Source organism: Orycteropus afer, unplaced genomic scaffold (genome assembly GCF_000298275.1).
Source record: "Orycteropus afer afer isolate SDZICR_OR568_19922 unplaced genomic scaffold, OryAfe1.0 scaffold00006, whole genome shotgun sequence".
In the NCBI taxonomy this organism is placed as follows: Eukaryota; Metazoa; Chordata; class Mammalia; order Tubulidentata; family Orycteropodidae; genus Orycteropus; species Orycteropus afer.
In genome coordinates, this window is record NW_006921593.1 from 3,338,817 (window position 1) to 3,362,733 (window position 23,917).

At 55.4% G+C, this 23,917-nt stretch overlaps 1 protein-coding gene across 1 annotated transcript in view; it reads left to right on the forward strand.

Annotated features, from left to right (window-relative positions):
- The first annotated feature begins 30 nt into the window (after positions 1-30).
- LIMK1 (LIM domain kinase 1) overlaps positions 31-23,917 on the forward strand; it is a 27,512-nt gene continuing 3,625 nt past the window's right edge. Inside the window, exons 1-13 of the mRNA XM_007940428.2 lie at positions 31-85; positions 1,720-1,816; positions 10,483-10,621; positions 10,906-11,015; positions 11,543-11,749; positions 16,073-16,178; positions 16,304-16,470; positions 17,622-17,805; positions 19,124-19,210; positions 19,424-19,555; positions 19,975-20,034; positions 20,314-20,379; positions 22,545-22,701. Of these exons, the coding sequence (XP_007938619.1) occupies positions 31-85; positions 1,720-1,816; positions 10,483-10,621; positions 10,906-11,015; positions 11,543-11,749; positions 16,073-16,178; positions 16,304-16,470; positions 17,622-17,805; positions 19,124-19,210; positions 19,424-19,555; positions 19,975-20,034; positions 20,314-20,379; positions 22,545-22,701 (1,567 nt within the window). The remainder of the gene's footprint in view (positions 86-1,719; positions 1,817-10,482; positions 10,622-10,905; positions 11,016-11,542; positions 11,750-16,072; positions 16,179-16,303; positions 16,471-17,621; positions 17,806-19,123; positions 19,211-19,423; positions 19,556-19,974; positions 20,035-20,313; positions 20,380-22,544; positions 22,702-23,917) is intronic.

The window sequence follows — 23,917 nt, forward strand, 5'->3', positions numbered from 1 at the left end:
CCCCGCCGGGCCCCGCCCCCCGCCGAGTGCATGAGGCTGACGCTACTTTGTTGCACCTGGAGGGAAGAACGTATGGGAGAGGAAGGTGCGCGGGGCGCAGACGGGGCGGTGGGGGGCTCGGGAGGGGACGGGCCGGCGTCGCGGAGGCCCAGGCCGCGCCCCTGCCTCCTCGGGATGAGTCTGGAAGGCCCCTCCCCGACCACCCCACCCCTCCCCGCGCGATGCCTGCGCCTGGGCCCGGGGGGGGGGTGGGCTGCCTGCCGCCGGCGGACGGCCTTTCCTCCCATTCTTCCCCCATCCCCTTACCAACGACCACCCCGAGCGGTCCCAGGCACCTCTGGCCACCCTAGGCCTCTGTCCACATGCTCTTTCCACCCGGGTCTCGCCTCAGAGCCACCCCTGACTCAATCTCGAGCCCTGGCTAAGGAGAAAGACCGACTGAGGTTGCTTAAGCCTGAGTCAGAGTCGTCATCCCGCGCCTGCTTGAGGCTCCGTGACCTTGAGCCAGGCCTTCTCGCCCTGGGCCTCAGTTTCCCCGTCTGTACGCTCAGAGAAGGAGTAGCTGGCCCTCAGTATTGGGGGGGCAGAGCGGAAATATGCAGTCCGAGGATTCTGAGGCAGTGTCCAGCCCTTTGCTGGGGCCCCCACCGTCTTGCCTGTCCCTGCACCAAACCCAGTGCCAGCCGTCAGCCTTGGCCCAGGACGAATCTCATCCCAGCCTGTTTTTCAGCCCTGTTCCCCTTACTGGGGTCCAAGGCTTGGGCTGTACCACGTAGTGCTCACAGACCCCTGAGACTTCTCCAACCCAGGGCAGCATCTGGGGTATCCTTCCTCTGGGTTTTCTGCCCTCAGCCATCACATAAGCTGACCTGGTGCCAAGGCAGGTCCTGACCCTGGGTAGCCTCTTCATCCTGGCCTCCACCCAGGCCTGCTTGTAGCAAACATCCACCTCCTCTACCTTGGGTCCCTGGGTCCTCATAGATGTGCAGGCCGTGGCCTTGAGGCTGGCTCTGTGACCTGAGCAAGCCTTGCCCTTCTCCAGAGCTCTAGAGTCCCCAACTGAAGTGGGACAGCCCTAGGGGGTCTTCTGAGACCCACCCTGTCCAAGGTGCCAGGCCTCAGGGATGACTAAGCATGCCTAGTGGCTGGCTTGAGGAGGTGCCAGCCCTCCCCAGAGCAGGTGTCTGGGAGTGCCCAGCTCTGCAGCCCTAGCCCCTCCTCAGGCCAAGGCACAGCCAAGGCTTGGTTGGGGCCAGCGCCTCTGGGCTTCCTGCCCATCCTCTCCACAGAGGCTTCCACCCAGAATACCCCGGCCTGGCCCTGTCTAGTTCCTGCCCTTGGAGGGCTCTCTTAGCACCTGTTCCTGGGCACTCAGAGCCCAGAGAGGAAAAAGGGCTATGACAAGAGGTGTGACCTGTCACCTTATTTCTAAATCCCACTGTTCCCTTTCACCCCTTTACTCCTACCGTACCCTGAGTTAAAGAATGCTGTGGCTGCAGGGTGGACTTCTGCCCCTCCTCCTTAGTTTACGGATAAGGAAGCTGAGGCCAGGGGAGGCTTGGTAAGTTACCCAGCATCTCAGCAAAACTTAGAGCAATGGCCTTTCTCCTGCTCTTCAGGCACTGTGAGTGTGTGCGCGTTCACACATGGGGTGGGCACGGTGGGCTGGGCCTGCGCCCGATCCTGAGAATAGTTCCCGACTGCCTTTCACCCCTGCAGGAAGCGAGTTGCCCGTGTGTGCGAGCTGCGGCCAGAGGATCTATGACGGCCAGTACCTCCAGGCCCTGGATGCTGACTGGCATGCAGACTGCTTCAGGTAGGGCGGGGCTGGCCGGAGATGGCGGCACTCGCTGGAGATGGTGGGGCTGGCCGGATGGGGCACTGGCCGGAGATGGCGGCGCTGGCTGGAGATGGCGGGGCTGGCCGGAGATGGCGGGGCTGGCCGGAGATGGTGGCGCTCGCTGGAGATGGTGGGGCTGGCCGGATGGCCGCACTGGCCGGATAGGGCACTGGCCGGAGATGGCGGCCCTGGCAGGAGATGGCGGTGCTGGGGCCGTGTTGCCTTGAGCAAGGCCTGCCGGAGACCAGAGGCTGGACGGCAAGGAATCCGGGAGACCTGCTGTTCCTTCTGGCACAGTCTCCGGTGGCCACATCTGCACATTTCCCACTCTAGCCTCAGTTTCCCTGTCTGTAAAATGAGGCATTTTGGCAAGAAGGTCTTTAAAGGCTTCTCTGCTGTGCCATGCTGGACGTCTAAGGAGAGGAGGGGAGTGACTGCATTTCAGCTGGTGGTACTGAGGCCTGCTGGCACTTAGGCAGGGGGAAATGGGGGAGAGAGTGGGGGCAGGACACCCTGTCTTCCAGGTGCTCACACTCCCTGTGGGAGACAAAGCAGCCTCTTGTGTAGGGCCCCAGGCTGTTGTCAAGGTGCACAGCCCACCAGGACCAGTCCCTCCCTCCAGACAGACTCCCAAATGTAGAAGAGTGGGTCAGCACGGTGGCCAAGGACAGGGCAGAGCACACAGGGACCCACAGGTGGCCCAGTGAACCCAGTAGGACCATCTGAGAAGCCAGGTGCAAATGGCAGGTCTCAAAGAGTAGGCGATTTTCTGGGTGGAGATGGAATACCAGGCAAAGGTCTTGAAGTGGGTAAAGCATGGCACAGTGACAGGGTCTGGCCAGGTCACTGAACAGCAAGGCTCCAGTGCTGTGAAGGGGGGAGGCCAGAAGCATTGACTGCCAGCCAGAGGAGTTTGGGCTTTAGGCAGTGGGAGCTTCTGACAAGATTTAGCTTTTTCCTTTTTTAATAATAACGTCTGTTGTGGTGAATTGTGGTCAGTGTCATGAGACAAAGTGTATGTGAACTGCTGTAGGGAAAGTGAATTTGCTTTGTAAATTTTCACCCAAATCACAATAAAAGAGAATAATAATAAAGAAAGAAAGAAATAATAGCTGAGGAGCTCTGGTGGCACAGTGGGGAAGGCATTTGGCTGCTAACCAGAAGGTCGCCAGTTCAAACCCACCAGCTGCTCCTTGGGAGGAAGATGAGGCAATCTACTTCCAGGAAGATTTAAAGCCTCAGAAACCCTGTGGGGGCTCACAGTGAGTCAGAACTGACTCCATGGCAGTGAAACAATAATGTCTAACATTTTCTTAGCATTTAGTCAGAGCCAGGCACCATCCTAGGCACCTCACAGAGTTAAATACTGTTTCCATTTTATCCAAGGAGATTGGGACACAGAGAGATTAATTCTGACCAAAGTCACCCAGTCAGGGAGGGAAGCTCTGAACACACAGTGCCCACCCATGCTGGCTGAAGAGGCCAGCAGAGAGGCAGGCACCAGCTCTCAGGTCCCAAGTCAGGTGCTCAAGCAGGGAGCCCTTCAGGGAAGAAGGGGGCTCAGTAGGGAATGGCATGGCGGTAGGGCAATGCGGATGATGGAGGGAACGGAAACAGTCCTTTGGGTTGGACAGACAATGATTTGGGGGAGTGATGAGGAGACAAAGTTGGAGTCGATTTGTAAAGAGCCCAGGTGCCGAGTGGAGGACCTCCCCTGAAGCAGCGTGGAGCCAAAGAGCAGGCAAGAGTCATGGGTGGACGTGCCATTTAGAGATGTCATCCCAGCAGGCAGGGAATGGACTGTCTAAATAGTTCAGGCTGAGTTCATAAGGTCGGGCCCAGGATAGTGACTGAGGGTGGAGAATTTCCGCTATAGAAGGGGCAGTATTTGGCAAGTACTAGTCACGTGAGAAGGAGCTCTAGTGGCGTAGTACCTGAAGCATTTGACTGCTAACCTTCTGCTCTGCGGAAGGAAGGCTGGGCAATCTACTTCCATAAAGATTTACCGCCTTGGAAACCCAAAGGGAGTCGCTATGAGTCGGAATTGACTCAATGGCAGGGAGTTTTCCTTTTTTTTTTTTAAGTCACATCAGCCACCGTTCACTGAACATTCCTCCAATGTTACTTCATTAAGCCTTCACGTAACTGTGCTGGCTGCCATCAAGACATCACCCAGTCCTGTGCCATTTCGTGATTGCTAGTGTGTTTGAGTTACGGCTGCTGTGCCGTTCTTCCCTCGAGGGTTTCCTCGTTTTCATCAGCCATCCATTTTACCAAACATGGCACCCTTTTCTAACAAATCATAGGATTTATAATCATAGGGACCATTATTTGTCCAGTTTGCACATGAGATAATGGAGGCTCAGAGAAGTTAAGTAACTTGCTAAAGGTTGCACAGCTAAGAGCAGGAAACTGAACATCTGACTCTAAATCACTGCAGATTTGAAAGGGGGCATTGGAGTGGACATGGGGGACTGGTGAGTGACAAGGGCAGAGCCTAAAGCTATCCTAAAGTTTTCTAACGGGGTGCTGAGGAAGGTCGTGGTCCTGTTGATCGTGGTAGAATTGAGGGCTGGGTTAGAGGTACTCTGCCCAAAGCTGGCCACAGCAGGGCCGGAGAGGATGCATCACTCAGACCTGGCACTGAGCTGCTGAATGGAATTTGCGATCAAGAGAAAGCAGGGGAAGAACTTTGGGGGCCCTGGGATAGGCGCTCTGGTGGCACGGTGGTTAAAGCATTGGGCGGCTAACCAACAAGTTGGTGATTCAAACAAACCAGCCCCCTCATGGGAGAAAGATGAGGCAGTTGCATCGGTAAAGGTGGACAGCCTTGGAAACCCTACAGGGCAATTCTCTGTCCTCTAGGGGCGCTGTGAGTTGGAATCAATTTCTGGCAATGGGTTTGGTTTGGGCTTTGCTTCCGTAAATGTTTACAGCCTTGGAAACCCTCTGGGGCAGTTCCACTCTGTCCTGAGCGTTACTATGACTCAATGGCAGTGGGCTTGGGTACTGGTGCCTAGAGTAGGAGAGGGAGATGGAGATGGAGGAGAAGGAGGGAGAGTCAGGGACAGCCACAGGAGGGAACCAGTGGGGCACATGGGCACCCAGCCTTGGAGCAGGACCCTGCCCTGTGTCACCGGATGAGGCTGGCGGTGCCCTCAGCAGCTCCGGGAGGGGCCCTTGTGTGCCTAGGCCGTCTAACGGGCAGCAGAAAGGGAAGCTGGAGACTGAAATCCTTGGGTAGCCAGGACGGCTTTTGGCAGAGGCCCGAGCTCTGGGCTCTACTCAGTTCCCCTCTGGAAGCATCTCAGTGCCATGAGGTAAGACTCTGAGGCCTTGGGCCTAGTCTTGGCCTCACTTGAATGACACCAAGACCTTTGTTCCAGAGGCCCACCCTGCACGGCCCCTAACCCCTCCAAAGGTGCTTGGAGGAGGGATGTACTGAGTTCAAGAGGGGCCTACACCCTCCTGGGCAGGGGGAAGGAGACTCAGTACCGCCTGCCTTCAGGGCTTCAGTCTGCTGCAGCCCTACCTGCTCTTCTGGTTCACAAAGCTCCTTGGGCCCCTGAGTCACTCAGTCGGTCATAAATATTCACGGAGCAGCAAATATTCATCAGGTACCCTCACAACTGCGCTGTGAGGTGGGCGGCACTTACCACAGCCATTTCACAGATGAAGAAGCTGACACACGGTTCGATAACTTGCCCAAAGTCTCAAAGTCAGTAAGGGGCAGAGTCAGGACTCAAACCAGGCAGGCTGGCTTCAGAGTCTGCACTCAGTACCTCCTGGACCTGCCTCTCCAAGCCCGACAGAGCCCTGCCTTCAGGGAGCTTGGCCTTCTCGTGGCAGAGAGGACAGTAAAGAACTAAATATACTATCAGGTGCTAGGAGCCAGTGGCACTCTGAGGGAATGACATTTAAGCAGAAAACCAAAAGCGAGGGAGCAGCCCTGAAAGGATGTGGGGAGGAGGGCTTCAGGCTGGACCCTGGACATGCAAAGGCCCTGAGATAGGAAGGTGCTTGGTGCCTTTGAGGAAGTGAGGAGGCCAGTGTGTCTAGAGTTGGGGCCGAGTAGGTGTTTGGGGTACTCAGGACTGACTGGCCCACAGCCTGGTGGACCCTTCACTATGGATCTTCTTTGAATCTCACAATCTGAGCACCTGTGTGCTGTTTGGGTCCTGGGTCCCTGCCCCTGAGGAGGCTCCAGGCTGGGAGGGAAGCAAACCTCTGAACATAGAGCCCCTGGTGCTGTGATAAGTGACCCAGGAGGCTGTGGGAGCGCTGAGCAGGGTGGGCAGATGCTGCCCGGAGAACAGTGGACTGCCCCTTCTGTGGGCAGTGGGAGGGTTGCCGCAGGCCTCAGAGATGCCCCTGGTATCAGTGCTGGGGGCCAGACTGCTTTAGAACCCCATAGTCCTTTCTCCAGCTTCTCACCTCAGGACCCACCTTTGCTCTGTCCCGATGCTCCCACCCCCTGTGAGCCCCACCTCCCGGAAGGTTACAGCCAGGCCCAGAGTGGTCCAGGCTTCCCTCAGCCCAGCTGCTGCCTCTGGGAGGTCCCTTCCCAGAAGCCTCTAGGACACGTGCCCTTGGGCAGTTGTAGCTCTGGTTACATCTCCCTGGAGGCTGGGTAGGCCGCCCTGGGTGAGGAGGGTTGAGCTTGCAGGCAGCACCAGTGGTCAGAGCTGGGCCAGGAGGCAGCCTCCCCTCTCTGGGGAGACAAGATGTACTGTCCATGGGAAGTCGACCTCTGGTCCCTTGGGGACAGCACCGGAAGAAGCAGCTGCTTTCAACCTTGTCCCTGTTCCCAGAGAGGCCCTGGCCCTCGGTGCTTTTGTCGGGCAGAGGTGGAGCGACACGGAGGGCTCCCCCAGGTGTGCGGGGCCGAGGCAGAGGGCTGGCCACGGCCTCTGCCGGGGATCAGAACCTAGATTCTCCTGTCCACCTGCACCAGCACTTACGGTTCATAAGCTCTTCCTGTTTCGGGCTCCCACCAGATTCTCGTACCCCCACGTTGCTGCATCCTCCTCCCATGCTGGGTGGCCACACTGGCCACGCCCTCTGCGGCCTCCAATCCTGGCTGCTTAGAGTAGGATGGGGAAGCAGCTGGCTGGGCCTCCCCCAGCCTCCCTCTGAGGTTGTCAGAGGCCCCTGCCTAGCTGCAAAGGATGCTGGCCTCAGTCCTGAGAAGACGGCACTTTTTCAGAGGGGCCAAGTAAGTGGAGAGCCCTCCTCCCAACCTGTCCTGGGCCTGCGCCCGGGTCCCTGGTGTGAGGGCTGGGGACATCTACGGGCCAGGCCCACCTGAGTCCCGGCAGCGAGGCAGGAGAACTGAAACTCCTTGGGCACTGTTGGGGGTGGGCTCAGACGCTTCTGGCTTTTCTAGAACAGGTTCCTTGTGACGGGGGGCTGGTCCTTCAGCACTTTGGTCTTGCCCCTGGTGTTCAGGGATATGCCCATGAGTAGAGGGCACCCCTGGGAGGGACGGAGCCCCTGCCTCACTGCCAGGGGTGCTATCAGCTCTCGCCTGGCCCGCCCCTGCCCGAGCCTGGTTGCCCTCCCCTGCTCTCAGACAGACTTCCTGGATGGGGGTGTAGGGTCACTCTTGATCGCCCTTGTGGGGGTAGGTGTGGGACACCCTAAGAGCCAGGCCTGTCGTGTCCGACCTGCCACCTCTGGCTCCTGGCTGAGATGGATAGGTCAAGGGCTCCCGGATGGCTTCCGTTAACAAAAGTCCACTGAGGTCCCCCAAGAGCAAACCACTGGGCCTCTGTCCCCTGTCTAAGATGGAGGCCGAGAAGAGGTAGCCGGCCCTGGAGCCATTCTAAGGATGCCCCAGGTGCCAGCACAGAACAGGCCACTGGTGGGACCGATCCAGGGCTTGTTTGGGGTGGATGCTGGGCTGGGAAGCAGCGGGGGGCCAATGAGGGGAGACTGGAAGGCCAAGCCGGGCTGGTGGTGGGCTGCAGGGGGAGCTACTCATGGAGCCTTGGTGACTCACTGCTGGGTCTTTCACAGCTGAGAGGCCCACGGAGAGAGGCAACAATGGTGAATGCTCGGGAGTGTTTGAGTGAAGGGGTAGGCGTTTCCAGGCAGGGGACGAGCATTCGCTTTGGTCAGATGACAGAGACTGACTCCCAGGGGAAGGCAGCCCCTGGGGCTGCTCTGCAAGCCGACCAGGACCAGACCAGCCCTCCCACGGCAGAGGCAGTAGGCCTGCTTCCTGCAGTCTGGGGCCGCGGGCGGGTGAGTGGCAAGCGGCGAAGTCATGTGTGGTTGGTGGAAGGGCGAAGTGAATCACCGTGTGTGTAGTCAGCACCGGGCGTGGGGGCGCAAGGTCCGTGTGTCCTTTTGCAGAGACCTCGGTGAAGGTGCCACTTCCGGTCTGCCCGCAGTGTGCTGGAGGGCTCCCCACTCCTGGATACGGGGGGGGGGGGGGCTTCCAGAGGTCCTACCCTTCCCCTAGCCCCGGGGAAGATGCTGTCGCTGGGGGCAGGGGCCCCACAGCCCTTCTGCCAGGCAGTGCCCACCACAGAGCCACCAGCCAACCCAGCCCAGCCATATGGGCTCAAGTTCGCCTAGGCTCAAGTTTAAGCCTGTGGGGGCGGTGGGGGCGGACGATGACGTCATGGATCCGGGTCCAGCCGCTTCCACCTCCTCGCATCCCAGGGCCGTCTCCTCTGGGCCCTTGCTCCCCTCACGCACGCCCTTGGGGCGGGGCGGGGGCTCATTTGCCCTCCCTTTCTGGATGCACCCCCCAGCCCTGTGCTTCTGAACCCCAGCATTTTGTGCTTCCCTCCAGCCCCTCGCTGCCTTTCCCTCCCCCTCCCCCTCCCCCCTCCATCTCCCAAACAATAGGGAACTGATTGGATCCTCTTAAAGGAACAGTGTCCCGCCAGCACTCTTCCTGCTGTCCTGACCTCCTCACCAGCCTGTCCCCTCCCCTGTTCCCTCCTTCCACTAAATTAGCTCATAGTCAGTGAGGGCTCCTGTGTACAGGCCACATGCGGGGAGCCCTGCAAGGTGGCCGCTGTCCCGGCTTGGTGAGGAAGGGGCAGGTACTCAGGGCCCAGTCTTTCCTACCCTCCTCGCTCATGGACCGCCCTGGAGTCTGGGCTTGCTGCTCCTGTGTGGCCTTGGGCTGTCACCTACAGTGTGCAAACAGCAGCCCAGTACAGTGCTAGGTGAATTCTCTCACCTGTTCTCCCATGTGGTGTGCCCACTGGCCTGAATATACCTGTGCACACTAGGACCCCCAGTTGGGCTTTCCAGAACCCGGTGGGTCCTTGCTGCTTGGGCTCATGGGGCCAGGGGGATACGCTTTTATATTTGCTCATCCTGGCTTCGTGAGCTGCTTGTCCTCTCTCCACTGGGCCACTAGGGTGGGAAGAAGCCAGGCATGTAGGTCTAACTGCCACCGCAGCGTGGCATCTAAAAGCTGGTTGTCATTTCACCTGCTCCTCCAGGCTCTGTGAGACAGGGGTTCTGAACTTGCCAGGCCTGCACAGCTCTGCCTCCCACCCAATCCCGTCCCTTCCGGGCTGGCTTCTTCTGAGAAGGCCTTCTCTTCCTGGCCTGAAGTGGGTGGCTGTGCTGAGCTGAGCCTCGTACATTCTTCTTGGAACAGGCAGCATCTGTAGGGCTGGCTGGGTTCCGTGAACCCAAGAGACCAAACCTTGTCTTGACCTGATCCTGGCTGGTCTGCACTGGATTGCACCTTGTATCTGAACAAGATAGGAAGTCGCCTTGTAGGACCTGTGGTACCCAACTGTGTGACCTTAGGCAGTTTAGACCCACTGAGACTCATTGTGGTGGTATAGTGACTAAGACGTTTGGCTGCTAACCAAAAGATTGGTGGTTCAAACCTACCAGCTAATCCTCGGAAGAAGGTTAGGCAGTGTGCTTCCGTAAAGATTGACAGCCTTGGAAATCCAATGGGGGTCACTATGAGTTGGAATTGACTTGATGGCAATGGGTTTGGTTTTGTTTTTTGAGACTCATCATGTCATCTCTAGAGTAAGGATAGTTACGCCTACGTCATGCTGGCATATAAGGTCTAAGTAAATTCAATCAAGGAAACAGAGAGTGTTAGTACTTAGTAGGTCACTGCCACCCCTATTGGCTGCTCCAACTCCCTCCACTTTGCTCAGGGAGGGGAAGGGAGAAACCATCCATAGGATGGTGCCTGGGGGTTTATTCCAGCCCCATTTCCACTAAGCACCCAGGTCCCATTCCTCGCTCCACCTGGCTGGTGACCGAGAGCAAGTCACTTGCTTCCTCTGGGCCATCTTCCTTTGATGACAAGGAGCAGGTGCAGATAAGCCTTGTACCTCTCATCCCTGGGGACCTCTGAGGGAGGGTCTGTGGTGGGACTAGCAGGTGGACCAGTCGCCTTGTGCCCAGAGTGGCCACGGGTGGTGGTTCAGTTTGTGCACAGCATAGAGGCATTAGCTGAGAGGCCAGAGAGGCTGGAGCTGAGTCCATGCCCGGCTCCACTTGCCAAGCCCCGTGCCCCTGCCATCCATCCCCAAAGGGGGCATCGTTTTCTGATTTCCTACGGAGGCTCCTACAGACAAGGTCAAGGCCGGGGTGGGTGAGGGGTGGAGTGAGCGGTACTCAGCCCCACCCCCTCCTCCCACCAGGTGTTGCGAGTGCGCTGCCTCCCTTTCGCACCAGTACTACGAGAAGGATGGGCAGCTTTTCTGCAAGAAGGACTACTGGGCCCGCTACGGCGAGTCATGCCACGGGTGCTCGGAGCACATCACCAAGGGGCTGGTCATGGTGAGCACCCCTCCTGGGGTGCGGGGGGCATCCTCACAGGTTTCTTCGCTCCACGTCTCTTTCCTGTCACCTTGATCTTCTGTTCGGTGGCTGTCCGATTCCCCATGCTTTCTGCACCTGTCTGCTCCTCAGCTCCTTGTCTGTGGAGCCAACTCTGTTTGGGGGCTCAGAAGCGCCCCCGCCAAGCTCCCCCACAATTTGTCCAGGGCTGCCCTTCTAAGGGGAGGAGCTGGGGGGACTGAAGGGGCTGCTGAGCTCGGTTGTCCATCCCCCCACACACACAGGTGGCCGGGGAGCTGAAGTACCACCCGGAGTGCTTCATCTGCCTCGCGTGCGGGACCTTCATCGGCGATGGGGACACCTACACACTGGTGGAGCACTCTAAGCTGTACTGGTAAGAGCCCACCTGTGTCCCAGGTCTGCAAGGGACACACCCACACAGGGCCCTTGCCCTTTCCATGTGGTGCAGTCGGAGAGGTCAGTGAGCAACCCCATTGCCCTTTCCATGTGGTGCAGTCGGAGAGGTCAGTGATCAACCCCCGCTCCATGGTATAGACCCGGAGAGCCCCAGATATCAGCTTGCTCATTGATAAAACTGGATTAGAGGACAGGCTTTGGTCCCAGGTGGGCTTATAATGATTTCCTTCCGAGCTGGATTTACCCCCAAACCTTGTCCTTCCTGGTCAGCTTATAGCACAACAGAGAGTAGATCCCGAGTGACTGAGCCACGGAGAGGGGCAAAGGCTGAGCTGAGCATGCTCACTTCTGCTCCTGGGTCTGTCGTCAGCTGAGTCCCGCCTCCTCCAGTGAAGGAGCGAGGAGAAGGAGGAGGAGCCTGGGGCTGGCGGTTGGAGAGGAGTGGTGGGTGACGCTGGTGACTGTCCTGACGCTCTTTTCTCCCCACCACCCGGGACTCTGCAGCGGGCACTGCTACTACCAGACCGTGGTGACTCCAGTCATCGAGCAGATCCTGCCCGACTCCCCTGGCTCCCACCTACCCCACACAGTCACCCTCGTCTCCATCCCAGCCTCAAACCATGGCAAACGTGGCCTCTCAGTCTCCATCGACCCGCCTCACGGCCTGCCGGGCTGCGGCACAGAGCACTCTCACACCGTCCGTGTCCAAGGGTGAGTATCATATCGCCCACATCCAGGGGTAAGCCAGTGGCCTGCTGAGGGGCGGCTGGTGTGACTGTGGCCATTGAGGCTTTAGGTGGCTGGCCAATTCAAATTGTGATTTCATCCTGAATGGAAGTGGGAGGGACGGGAGAGGGTCTCCTCTGAGAATCCACAAACTCAGGTTTGCAGCCCCAGTGCATACACCTGGGTGGTTTCAAAAACCTCTAGGCAGAATTGCAAATTTTTTAGTTTCAACTAAAAACTCGTAGTGTTTCCATGCCCTAATACAATCAGAAGACAGACGACCCTTTCTAGAGGAACCCACTTCCAGGCATCATTGAATTTATTTAGGTAAACACTAGGGTTTACTTTGCGTGCCTGGGAAGATGAGGTATTCTGGTCACCAGTCAGTGGACAAAGGAAGTGAAGGCACTGTGAGCAGGAACCAGCAGAACCAATAGACCTACAAAAGCTTCAGGTATTGGGATGATCAGAAACAATATAAAACAATTCTATTGAATATGTTTGAATAAATAAGAGATGCTTGAAAATGAGTAAAGAACAAAGAAATTTGGAAAAGACTCAAAGACAATTTCTGAGAATGGAGTACACAGTTACTAAAATAAAAACCTCAATGCAAGGTTTCAACAGTAGGGAATGGTATAAAACAGCTGAAAAGAGAACTAGAGAGACAAAACAGTGAAAACTGAAAGAGATTAAAATATATGGGAAAGAGAATAAGAAGATCTAATAATCATCAATTTGGAGTCCTAGCAGAAAATAGATAATAGGGGGAGAGGCAGTATTTGAAGAGATAATGGCTGAGAACTTCCCGGAACAGATGAAAGACACCAGACTCTAGACTCAACCCCGGTGAATTCCAAATAGCGAAATAAAAAATCCACCCATGGGTACATTTAATGAAAATGTGCTACAGCATGGGCAAAAGGCTTTAAAAATTGTCCCCCCAACACTCCTTGGAGAGAACAATCATGGGAGAAAGAAGGGCTGTGTATGCACAGGGAGACAGCTCAGGGGGCAGGGGTGCATGGAGGGATGGGCACAGGGAAGAGGTGACTGTTGGGAGGAAGTGGGAGGGGAGCTGTTGCACTGTGGGAGACTGTAGTCAATGTCATGAGACAAAGTGTATGTGAACTGCTGTATGGAAAGTGAATTTTCTCTCTAAATTTTCACCCGAATCACAATTTAAAAAAGAAAAAAATTGTCCCCCCAAAATAGACAAATTACCTTCAAAGAAAGGACAGGCTGACAGCTGGTTTCTCAACAGAAACAATGAAAGTCAGCCAGCAGTGAAATGGTATCTTCAATGCACTATGTGAAAATAACCATCAACACAGAATTCTGTGCTTGAAAATATCCCTCAGGAGTGAGGTGATATGTATAACCGAACATCTCATGGGTTTGATATCTTGGCTTGGAAGTTTAGGGTCATGCTTTCATGGAACAGCCCAGTTAATTGGCCTCATAATGTATTTAGTGCTTTTGTTCTACTGTGTCATTGCATAGTTCCTGGGGTCTTAAAAGCTTGCAGCCATCCAAGACACACCAGTTGGTCTCTGTTCACCTGGAGCAACAGAAAGAAGAAAGTCAGGAATAGGAGGAAGAAATGGAATGTGTGGCTAATTGCCTCCATGAACAACTGCCTCCTTTGCAGTGAGACCAGAAGAACTGGATGGTGCCTGGCTACCATTACCAAACATTTTGATCAAAGATTCTTTGAAGAATCATCATCAAAAGGGAGAAAATGCAGAAGAGAATTTCAAGTTTTCATGGAATCCAGATTTTCTGAAGGCTGGATGAACCCCTGAAACCATTGCCCTGAGGTAATCTCTAAAGCGAAAATATCCCCTGACGCCTTCAAACAGTCATTTAACTTAACGAGTGAAAAAGGTCTGCCTTGAGCACCGTGCTCTTTTAAGAACTATATTCACAATATCAAATGGACAACAGCAACTCGAAAGGTTAGATGGAAATACTAGAGGGCAGTGATTTTGTGTCAATTAAAGGAGGAACAATTCAGAAAGGGAAGGTGCGAATGGTTGTACAACTTGAGCATAATCAACGCCGCTGAATTGTACATGGAGAAATTGACTAAGTGCATTTTGTGCTGTGTATGTTCTTAACAACAAAAATCAATCTTTTTAAAAATAGAATGAGGGTGAAATAAAGATGTGTTCATGCAGATAAAAACAGATTTGATGCAGATAGATCATCCCTAAAGAAAATTCCAAAGGCTATGGAAAGGTCAGAGTTGCGAGAAGAAGTGAATCTATGAACACGTACAGTGGAGGCCCTGCAGGGTGCCAACAGTAAGCACTTGACTACTAGACAGAAGGTTGATGGTTCAAACCCACCCAGAGACCCTTGGAAGACCGGCTTGGGAATCTGCCTCTGAAAAGTTACACAGCCTTGTAAACCTCATAAAGCAATTCTACTCTGTACACGAGTCACCATGAGTCAGAGCCTACTCTGCAGCAGCTAACAACGTGCATACGTGTATATATGGACTCACTCCTCGGAAGGAAGGTTGGGCAATCCTACTTCCGTAGTGATACTGCCTCGGAAACCCAAGGAGGGGTCGCTATGAGTCGGGGCCGACTCGACGGCAAACAACAACAACAACAATACATACGTATATATGCGTGTTGTTATTTACCGAACCATCTGAGAGTAAGTTACGTGTGTCATTAGCCCTTTCCTGCCCAAAATACATATTAAATACTCTTCTTAAAACGAAGAATGTTTTCTTATGTAATTATCAATAGAATCTCATAGTACAATTATCACATTTAACGTGGATATGCTATTATCTGCTGTTCGATTTATATTAGAATTGTACACTCACGTCAGCACTGTTCTTTATAACTGAGGTAGCTCAAACGGTTCAGTGCTCGACTACTGGCTGAAAGGTTGGCAGTTTGAACCTACCCAGAGGCTCCTCGAAAGACAGGCCTGGTGACCTGCTTCCAGAAGGTCACAGCCTTGGAAGCCCCGTGGAGCCCAGTTCTGCTCTGCACACAGGGCCGCCGTGAGTGGAATCGGCTCGTTGACAGCTGCCTGCAGCAGTCTACATACTGGAGTTTACCATGGTCTCAGTTCCGGTCTTTACAGCAGCCCCGCCCCATGCGGGACCAATCACGATCCACCATTGCATTTGATTGCCATGTCTCTTTGCTCTCTTTTAATCTGGGACAGTTCCTCAGGCTTTCTTCATCATTCACGACCCTGGCATTTTTGAAGAGTACTGACCAGTTGTTGCGTAGAATGTCTTTCAATCTGGGCTGGACTGATGGATCTTCTTTGTTAGACTGAGGCTCTGTGCTTTGGGAAGGACATGGCATTGAGTGAAATGGGGTCCTTCCTGGTAGACCTGCAGGAAACATGTGCGTTCAGTGTGCCAGGTGCCAATGTTGACTACTTGGTCACAGTCTGGTCCAATTTCCCTGCTCTTAAGGAATTTTTTTTTCCCTCAGTAAGTAATTTGTGAAGAGATTTGCACCTGCAATATCCCGTTCCCCAGCCACCTTCCACCAAATGCCTTCAGCATCCATGCTGATTGTTCTCTCTCTTACCTCCTCTGCTTTTGTGAGCTGTCTCTCTAGTAAGGAAGTGCTTCTTCGTCACCGGAGAATCCTATCGATACTGAAGCATTTTTGTGAACCTGTTTTCCTTAGACCTCTTGGTATCCTCTCTGCCCCCGCCCCCATCCCCCACAGGAAGCTAGGGCAGAGACAGAGTGAACATTCCTTAAAAAGCTTGTATGAATGCAAAATTAAAACCAGGTAACTAAAAGGTTCATGTAAACAAGAAAATTAGGCAAATTCTATGCGTGAGCTGTTGTCCGTGGCTAACAAGGGCCTCTAGTGGTGGCTCAGAGCAAGCTGCTGGTCCCTTTCTGCCACACCTTGCAGGGAGAGTGGGGGTCAGGTGGGAAACCAGTGGATTCGGACCCTTGGAGGACTCATCTTACCCTAACACTCATCTGCCCCAAGCATACCAGGCCATTGGAAGAATAAGTCTGTCACCATGATAGAGACAGTGTTCTATTGAAGAGACGGAGCATCTAGTCTAGAACAGCAGACCGCTAGAGGCATGCGTGCCACCTTTCTCCGGTCACACACCCGAGGCAGACACAAATAATCTGTGACCGAATTCTTCCCACCAAACCAGAACTCAGTGTTCCGGACACTTGTTGCCTGGCAATCACAGAGGATCAACCTCTCACCCTGACCCAGGCCCCTGGGCTTTGGTTTCCTGTTGGGGCTCCAGGGGCTGGCAGGTACTGGTCTGACCACTGCTTTATGCCCACAGAGTGGACCCGGGCTACATGAGCCCGGATGTGAAGAACTCCATCCATATCGGTGACCGGATTCTGGAGATCAATGGCACACCGATCCGGAACGTCCCCCTGGATGAGGTATGGGGTCCTGAGTCTGGGGAGCAAGGATGAAGATGATGCCTTCCTGCCTGACACCACCACTCCCCCCACCCCCAGTCCTCCTGCCTCCTGTCGATTCACCTGTCCACACCCGCTCTCCCCAGATCGACCTGCTGATCCAGGAGACCAGCCGCTTGCTCCAGCTGACTCTCGAGCATGACCCCCACGACACACTAGGCCATGGGCCAGGGCCTGAGCCCAGCCCTCTGGCTTCCCCGGCTCAGACTCCCATTGGGGAAGCAGGCAGCACAGCCCGACAGAAGCCCATCCTGTAAGTCTGCCTTGTCCCTAGCTATTTTCACAGACACGGTGCCTCGGAAGGAGACAGGATCTGATCCCCACCTTCTGGGGGCTCACAGTCTGATGGAAGGGTCAGCCTTGTAAAAGGCTTAGTCCCTGTGCTGGGGACTAAGAAGGACAACGAGTAGTGGGAAAATAGGGAAGTACCTCAGTAGGCTGGCTCTGGGCTCAGGCTGTACCACCCCCAGCTGGGGAGTTACAGAGAGTGTTACAGGGAGCCCCTGGTAGGCAGGTAGCTCGGGATGATGGGGATATCAGGTGTGGTGGGGAGGGGTGGGTTCGGAGGCTGACGCTGATGGCAGGGGTCTGGAATTAGTTCTGCCCATCGTGGGGTCCCCCTGAAAGGGCATTGCAGCAGAGTGAGGTGTTGTGCAAAGACCTCCTGGTAGCCTGTGCGGGAGGGAGGGCTCTTGGCAGGAGCCTGCTCGAGGGCTACTGCGCTGGCCCAGGCGGGAGGTGCCGAGGGCCCAGGGTCCTCCTCCATCAGGCACAGGAAGAAGGCAGAGGCACTCTGGGCTCTCTCCACTCTTCTGTGGGACCTGCTCGGCGTGCCTTCCGGGATGACGGCACTTAAAGTGATGGTGTGCGTTTCCTGATCACCCTCATGTGCCTGGAGCCCAGGCCACCCTGTGGGCCACCTGCACAGCAGGGTTATGGGCATCTTAGGTGGTCTGCCTTTGCACCTTTAGGCCTGGGACAGAACATCTGGTCCCAGGACCACCAAGCAGAGGAGGCCAAGGACAAACTTTTCACTGCATGGTGGTGGTGGTGGTATGTGCCATCCAGTCGGACCCAACTCATACCGACTGTTCCTTGGGTTTCCAAGGCAGTATCGCTACGGAAGTAGAACGCCCAGCCTTCCTTCTGAGGAGTGGCTGGTGGATTTGAACTGTCAGCCTTCTGGTTAGCAGTCAATGTCTTAGGCACTACGCCACCAGAGCTCCCCACTGCATGGTAGTGGGCCCTAAACAGGAAGACCAAGGAGGACTGGAGGGAGCTGGAAGGAATGAGAGGCTGGGGCACGGCACACGCCCGAGGGCGTGGCCTAGGTGGGGCATGGCAGGCAGCGGGGTCGAAGGTGCTCACGTCCCCAGTGACGCTGGCTTGGTGTGTACCTGCCAGCAGGAGCTGCAGCACTGATAGGTCTCCGGGCGCTGGCTCCCTGGGCTCCCCAGCTGCCCAGCGCAAGGACCTGGGCCGCTCTGAGTCCCTCCGCGTGGTCTGCCGGCCTCATCGCATCTTCCGGCCATCGGACCTGATCCACGGGGAGGTGCTGGGCAAAGGCTGCTTTGGCCAGGCCATCAAGGTACGGGTGTGCCAGGGCGGGGGCAGGGCTGTGGGTGGGATCCAGCCAAGCCAGAGGGGTGAGGCTCATCAGTTCTCCCTTCCTCCCCACCATTGCCCTCCAGGAGTCCACAGGGGCAGGGATATCAGGCATCGGGACTCCCTGTCTGGTACTCTCTCCTCCACCTTTGTCCCCTCAAGCTACTTAAGGGAGGGGACCTACTACAGACAAGGTCCCGGACTTTAGGTGGAGTTGGTTGTTGAATGGTTGGTCCTCCAAGAACAGACATATGCACACCCATGTTCATCGCAGGACTGTTTACAACAGCAAAAAGATGGAAACAACCTAGGTGCCCATCAACAAAGAACAGATAACCAAATGGAATACTATACAATGTTAAAGAATAGCGTAGAACCTGCAAAGCATCACATAACATGGATGAGCTTGGAGGACATTATGCTGAGTGAAATAAGTCAATCACAGAAGGACAAATACTGTATGAGTCTTACCATAAAAAAGTCAAGGAAAGGTTTATATATGGAAGGAAACTTTGTTGGTTACCAGGGGTGGGAGGGGAGGGAAGAACAAAAATAAAAAATGGCTGACCCCTAACAATATGTATACAGATATAAAATGTAAATAAAAATTACAAACCAGAAAAAAAAAAAAAGGTTGGTCCTCAGGACAGGAGGTGGGAGGGCAGAGCAGCCCAGGCTGACCTTGAAATCCCCTCGGGCCCCACACTGAGCCTGAGGCCCACCTATGAGTGGTCCTGGAGCTGCTCACCCATAGTACTCTTCTTTTTTTAATGTGGAAATCTTAGAAAATTATTTAGCAATAATTTTTGGTTAATCAAGAATGAATTCAACACTTGTATCTCGATTTCAGGATCTACATTAAAGCTTTGATGTGTGTTGGCAAGCTGAGCCAACATCATCAAATTCACAAAGACCTCCCCGAGGTCTGATGTAACCTGGCCATGACCAGGCTGGAAGAAGTTGTATGTTCAAGCAGCCCCAAGCCCAGTCCTTGTCCTTGGTCCCCTTGCCAAGGGAAGAATAACTGGTCAAACCACCATTTGACCTCTGGGAGACAGCCCGAGCAGAGCAGAGGAAAGACAGTGGGGCCCGTTCCCTGCCAGCTGGGTGACCTTGGCCCAGGTTCCTCATGTGTAAAGTGGGATTCGTAAGTCCCAGTCCCACATCAAATCAAGGTCAGAAGTCTGTGAGGTGCTCCAGGCTGGCCGTAGATCCCCCCACCCCGAGTCCAGTCTACAAGGAGGCCATAGCAGAGAGCCACTCGCCAAGCTGAGTCTCCGTGTCTTGGGGTCCCCACACAGGTGACGCACCGGGAGACAGGTGAGGTGATGGTGATGAAGGAGCTGATCCGCTTCGACGAGGAGACCCAGAGGACCTTCCTCAAGGAGGTCAGCCCTGCTCCCCCACATTTCTGGGGCAGGGAGCTCCAGGAAGATGTGACACTCAAGCTGCATGTTGAAAGAAGGGGTTGTATTTTCTGGGAGGGCATCTGTGCAGTGGGGAGCAGTCCAAGCAAAGGGATCCATGGGTCTGGGGTGGCAGGGGTGAGGAGGGGGGGATGTGGGTAGGGCCCCGGGCCCAGCCTGATTGTGCCCTGCCAGGTGAAGGTCATGCGCTGCCTGGAGCACCCCAACGTGCTCAAGTTCATCGGGGTGCTCTACAAGGACAAGAGGCTTAACTTCATCACCGAGTACATCAAGGGGGGCACGCTGCGGGGCATCATCAAGACCATGGTGAGGGCCGGGGCACAGCCCCCCGTGATTGCTCCACCCCATCCCCTCCCACTACATGCCCCTGGCCAGAGCCCCCTCCTGGGCCTCAGGATCCGCATGTCCTCAGTGGGAATCAGCATCTCCCACCTCAGAGGCCCTCCAAGCCCTGCTTCTGAATCAAGAGGGGGAGCACAGAGTCCGTCTAAAGCCAGCAGGAAGCTGGGCTCCAGAGAAGGGGGACAGCTTCCCCAAGGGGAATGTAGCTGCCCTGCTAAGCCCCCCAGCCTCACAAGCAGACAGTTGTGGGTGCAGAAGGGAGTGGAGGGTGAGGGTCTTCAGACTCTCTGGACACTTGTCCCCCCACCCACTGTCACCGCCCCTGTCCCTGCCACTGTGGTCCCATGGGCTCATCTCTGGCCATGTTCCCCCCCACCCCCCAGGACAGCCAGTACCCCTGGAGCCAGAGGGTGAGCTTTGCCAAGGATATCGCTTCAGGAATGGTGAGTACGCTCTGGTTCTGACCTCCCGGGGCACAGGACGGGTGTTCTGACCCCACTTGGAAGGTCCCCCTTTCCCACTGACCTGTCCCAGTGCTGAACCCTCCACCATTAGCTCCTCCTAGAAACAGAACCCGCAGGAAGCTTTGAAGAAGTGGAGGGTATTGACTGAGAGGAAGAACACCCCGACTGGCCTGATGGGGGCTGGGAGGGAGGTGGGAGCCCCGGGGGCAGGGTTGGGCCTGGCCTCTCTGCCGCCTGACTTCTGTGTCCCCACCCCAGGCCTACCTCCACTCCATGAACATCATCCACCGTGACCTCAATTCCCACAACTGCCTGGTCCGTGAGGTGAGCAGCCCTGGCCCCAGGCCACTATGCTCCCACTCTCAGGGCCTTCCCTAAACGGGGGTCCCTGAGTCACCTTCTCACTCCAGTTTGAGGTGTGCTGGGGGCACCCACAAACCTGTGGGAAAGCACCTCAGGGTCAAGAGACGGACGGACCCGAGTTCAAGCCTGGGCTCAGCCATTCACGTGCTGTGTGGCTTTAGCCACAGCACTCAGCTTCTCTGGGTCACAGAAGAGAAAAGCACCTGCTGCCGCATTGGCCACCCAGGCTTGGACAGGGGTTGAATGAATGGGTGAGGGAGATGTGCAGACCGTCAGGAATTCACAGAAAACAGCCCAAGGGGCCAGAGGAGAGTGTAGGTGTAGGGGCTGGGTGGGCAGGGCAGGAGGCTTTGAGAGGATTTCTTAAGGAGGGGCTGGTGATTGCGGGGACCACAGGCTGCTCACAGAAGCCTGCAGAGGAAGTTCCATGCTTCACAAGAGACAAGGCCAACACATAGCATAGAGAGGGAGGTGCAGGTAGGAGTTTGCTGAATAACGTAAGGGCAGGAAGGATGTTTCAGATGGCGGGAACAGCATGTACAAAGGGCCGGAGGAGGGACGTTCAAGAGGTGATGAGCTGTTCACTAGGACAGGCGGGAGTGCGGGAAGCAGTGAATGGGAGCATAGAGGTGGGAGGGCTGGATTCCACAGGCCTCCCAGGAGCTGCGTAGCAGCGCCCCTGCTGGCCGTGAGGAGTTGTTGCGGGAGAGAGGAGTGAGCGGGCTGCTGGGCTTCCATCCCATGGCAGGGACCATCCCTTGAGAATCTGATGAGAGCTGTGAGTCTGTCTGTCTCCATCTGTGCACGGCCAACACCTGTTGACAGTATGGGGTCCCTGGGGTCCAGTGAGCCCTCACTGGTTTCCCTGGAGCTGTGTTAGGAGACCCTGAGGATCTCCTGATCAGGACAGGTCAGGAGTCAGTGTTTAAACAGCCCTGGTGGCAGTGGTGCTTGGGAACCACTGCCCGGCAGTGAGTTTTTTAGTTTTTAGCCCAGGGTGGGGATCCTGGGTTAGGACTCCTTGACCAGCTCCTGCTACCTGGTAATATACCTGAGGAGACGGAGCCCAGAGAGGAGCCACGTCCACCTGAGGGCTCCGTTGAGGGGGGCCCAGGGAGCCCGTTTGGCCCTTCCCCCACAGCTGCTGTCTCTGCAGCAAAGTGTTACCTCAGTGACTGTCCTTGTTTGTGTCACTCTCAGGTGGGTGGCACAGGGCCCTTCCCTTCAGGATGAGCCTGATCCCAGCCCCACGTGGCTGCAGCCCTGTGCCGTGGCCCCCTCTGTACCTTCGTGCCCCGGACACAGAGGCCCCACCTGCCCTGCCCTGCCCTGAATGCCTACGCAGCAATGGTCAACCCCAAGGCTGGCGAGGCAGGTCCAGGCTACAGGGCCCCCGGACACCGGGCCCGAGAACATCCAGACCCAGGAACTTCGAGGAACCTGCCTCGTCAGTGACACTAGGGCTTCCTTCTTCCCTGTGGCTCTCAGACACCCCCTCCTTGACATGCCGATCTCGGAGGGGTGGACACAGCTGTCAGCGTGTCTGCTGTGCACAGGGTGTCAAGCTGAGCCTGGGAAGGGCTTCACAAGCCTGGAACAGGACAGCCAGGCTCTCTCAGGTCCTGGGTCTGAGCATTAGCTGGGTGACCTCAGCAAGTTGCTTAACCTCTCTGGACTCATCTGTCAAGTGGGGATAAGATAGCATGTAGGTCACTGGGCTGTTGAGAGAATTAAGATAAATCCGGGATGTGCCAAGCATAGGACCCGAGGTCTCTGATTACAGTTAACTCTTTTCCTTTCCACAGCAGGGCAGAGTGCCAGGGCCCTGTGAGAAACAGAGGAGGTGTCCACAGGAGAGAGGAGTGGGGCACCAGGATGGTTTCGGGGGGCGGGAAGATGGAGGGAGGAGTGCCGGCATTTTCCGGAAGCTTGAAATAACTCCATGAGAAAAGAGCAGTAAGGGGAGGGGTCCCCGCCCTGCACCTGACCGCTCTGAGGAGTGGGGGTATAGCCCTTGGGCTGGGGTCAGAGGCTGTCTGGGGATCAGAGTGGGCTCTGGGCTGGAGTGGGGTGGCTGATAGTGCCAGCGCCGTGGCTCATTGTGACCCGTGGTTGTCGTCACGTAGAACAAGAATGTGGTGGTGGCAGACTTCGGCCTGGCACGGCTCATGGTGGACGAGAAGACGCAGCCTGAGGACCTACGGAGTCTCAAGAAGCCGGACCGCAAGAAGCGTTACACAGTGGTGGGCAACCCTTACTGGATGGCACCCGAAATGATCAATGGTGAGCGGTCAGTGAGTGGCCATCACAGCCCCTCCCAGGACCCAGGGTCTTCCCACACCTCCTCTGATCCCAGGCACAGGTGCAGCCTCCTGATGCCTGCCCCCCGGCTGCCTCAGCAACTCCATGTCCTGTTTGGGTCCTGTATGAACTGTGGCTACTGCAATAATTCACTACACACTTAGTGGCTAAAAACAGCACACACTTACTCTCGCAGCTCTGGAGGTCGGAAGCCCAAAACCTGTCTCTCGGGGTGTTAGCAGGGCTGGTTCCTCACAGAGGCTCTACAGAAAGATCTCTTTACTTGCCCTTTGCCCCTTACAGAGGCTGCCTGCGCACCTTGGCTCATGGGCCCTTCTGACTTCAAGGCCAGCATTGCAGCTCTTCGCGTTTCTCTCCCCTTCTGACCTTTTGTCCCCGTCTTCCCTAACTGACCCTCCTTTCCCTTCCTGTATGGACACCAGTGATGGCATTCAGGGCCCTTCCCCAGCCATCTCAAGCTAGACACTTAGTCACATCTACAAAGCCCCCCTGGGCATGGAAGTTGACACTCTCAGCCTCCCGGGGTTAGGATGTGGGTATCTTTCTTTTGGTGTCTTTTTTTAACCATTGAGGAATAATTAATATAAAATGCAATTCACCCATTTTAAGAGGATGCTATGATAGGTTTGTTGTTTTGTTTTTTTCCCCATTCTCCCTATCCCACATTGTCCCCTCTCCCCATCCCTCGGGAACCACCAGTTTTCTTTTGTCTGGATGGATTTACCTATTCCAGACAGTTCTATGACAGGGATCACTTATTTCACTCAGCGTAGTGTTTCCAAGGTTCATCCATGGCGTGCGTGCACCAGCAGTTCATTCCGCTTTCTGGTTGAGTGATACGCTATGGTGTGTATAGACCACACTTTGTCCAGCCACTCATCTTTTGATGGGCACCTAGGTGGTTTGAGGATGTGGATGTCTTTGGAGGACCAGTCTTCTGCTGACCACAGGGTCCTGTTCTCCCCTGCCTTGCTCCTTTTTCTCAGCCCTGTCACCTAGTGGTCCCATGTTTGCCCAGGCTGTAGGGGTTATAAAGCCCTCCATGGTCCTCAAGGAAAATTTAGAGTCAAATTTAAGGGCCCTAATATATGATATAAATAGACTATCAAGCATAATTCAAAATGCACCAACAGCAGAAGAGAAGCCAGATGATTGGGACCTTCTAAAAGTTAAATTG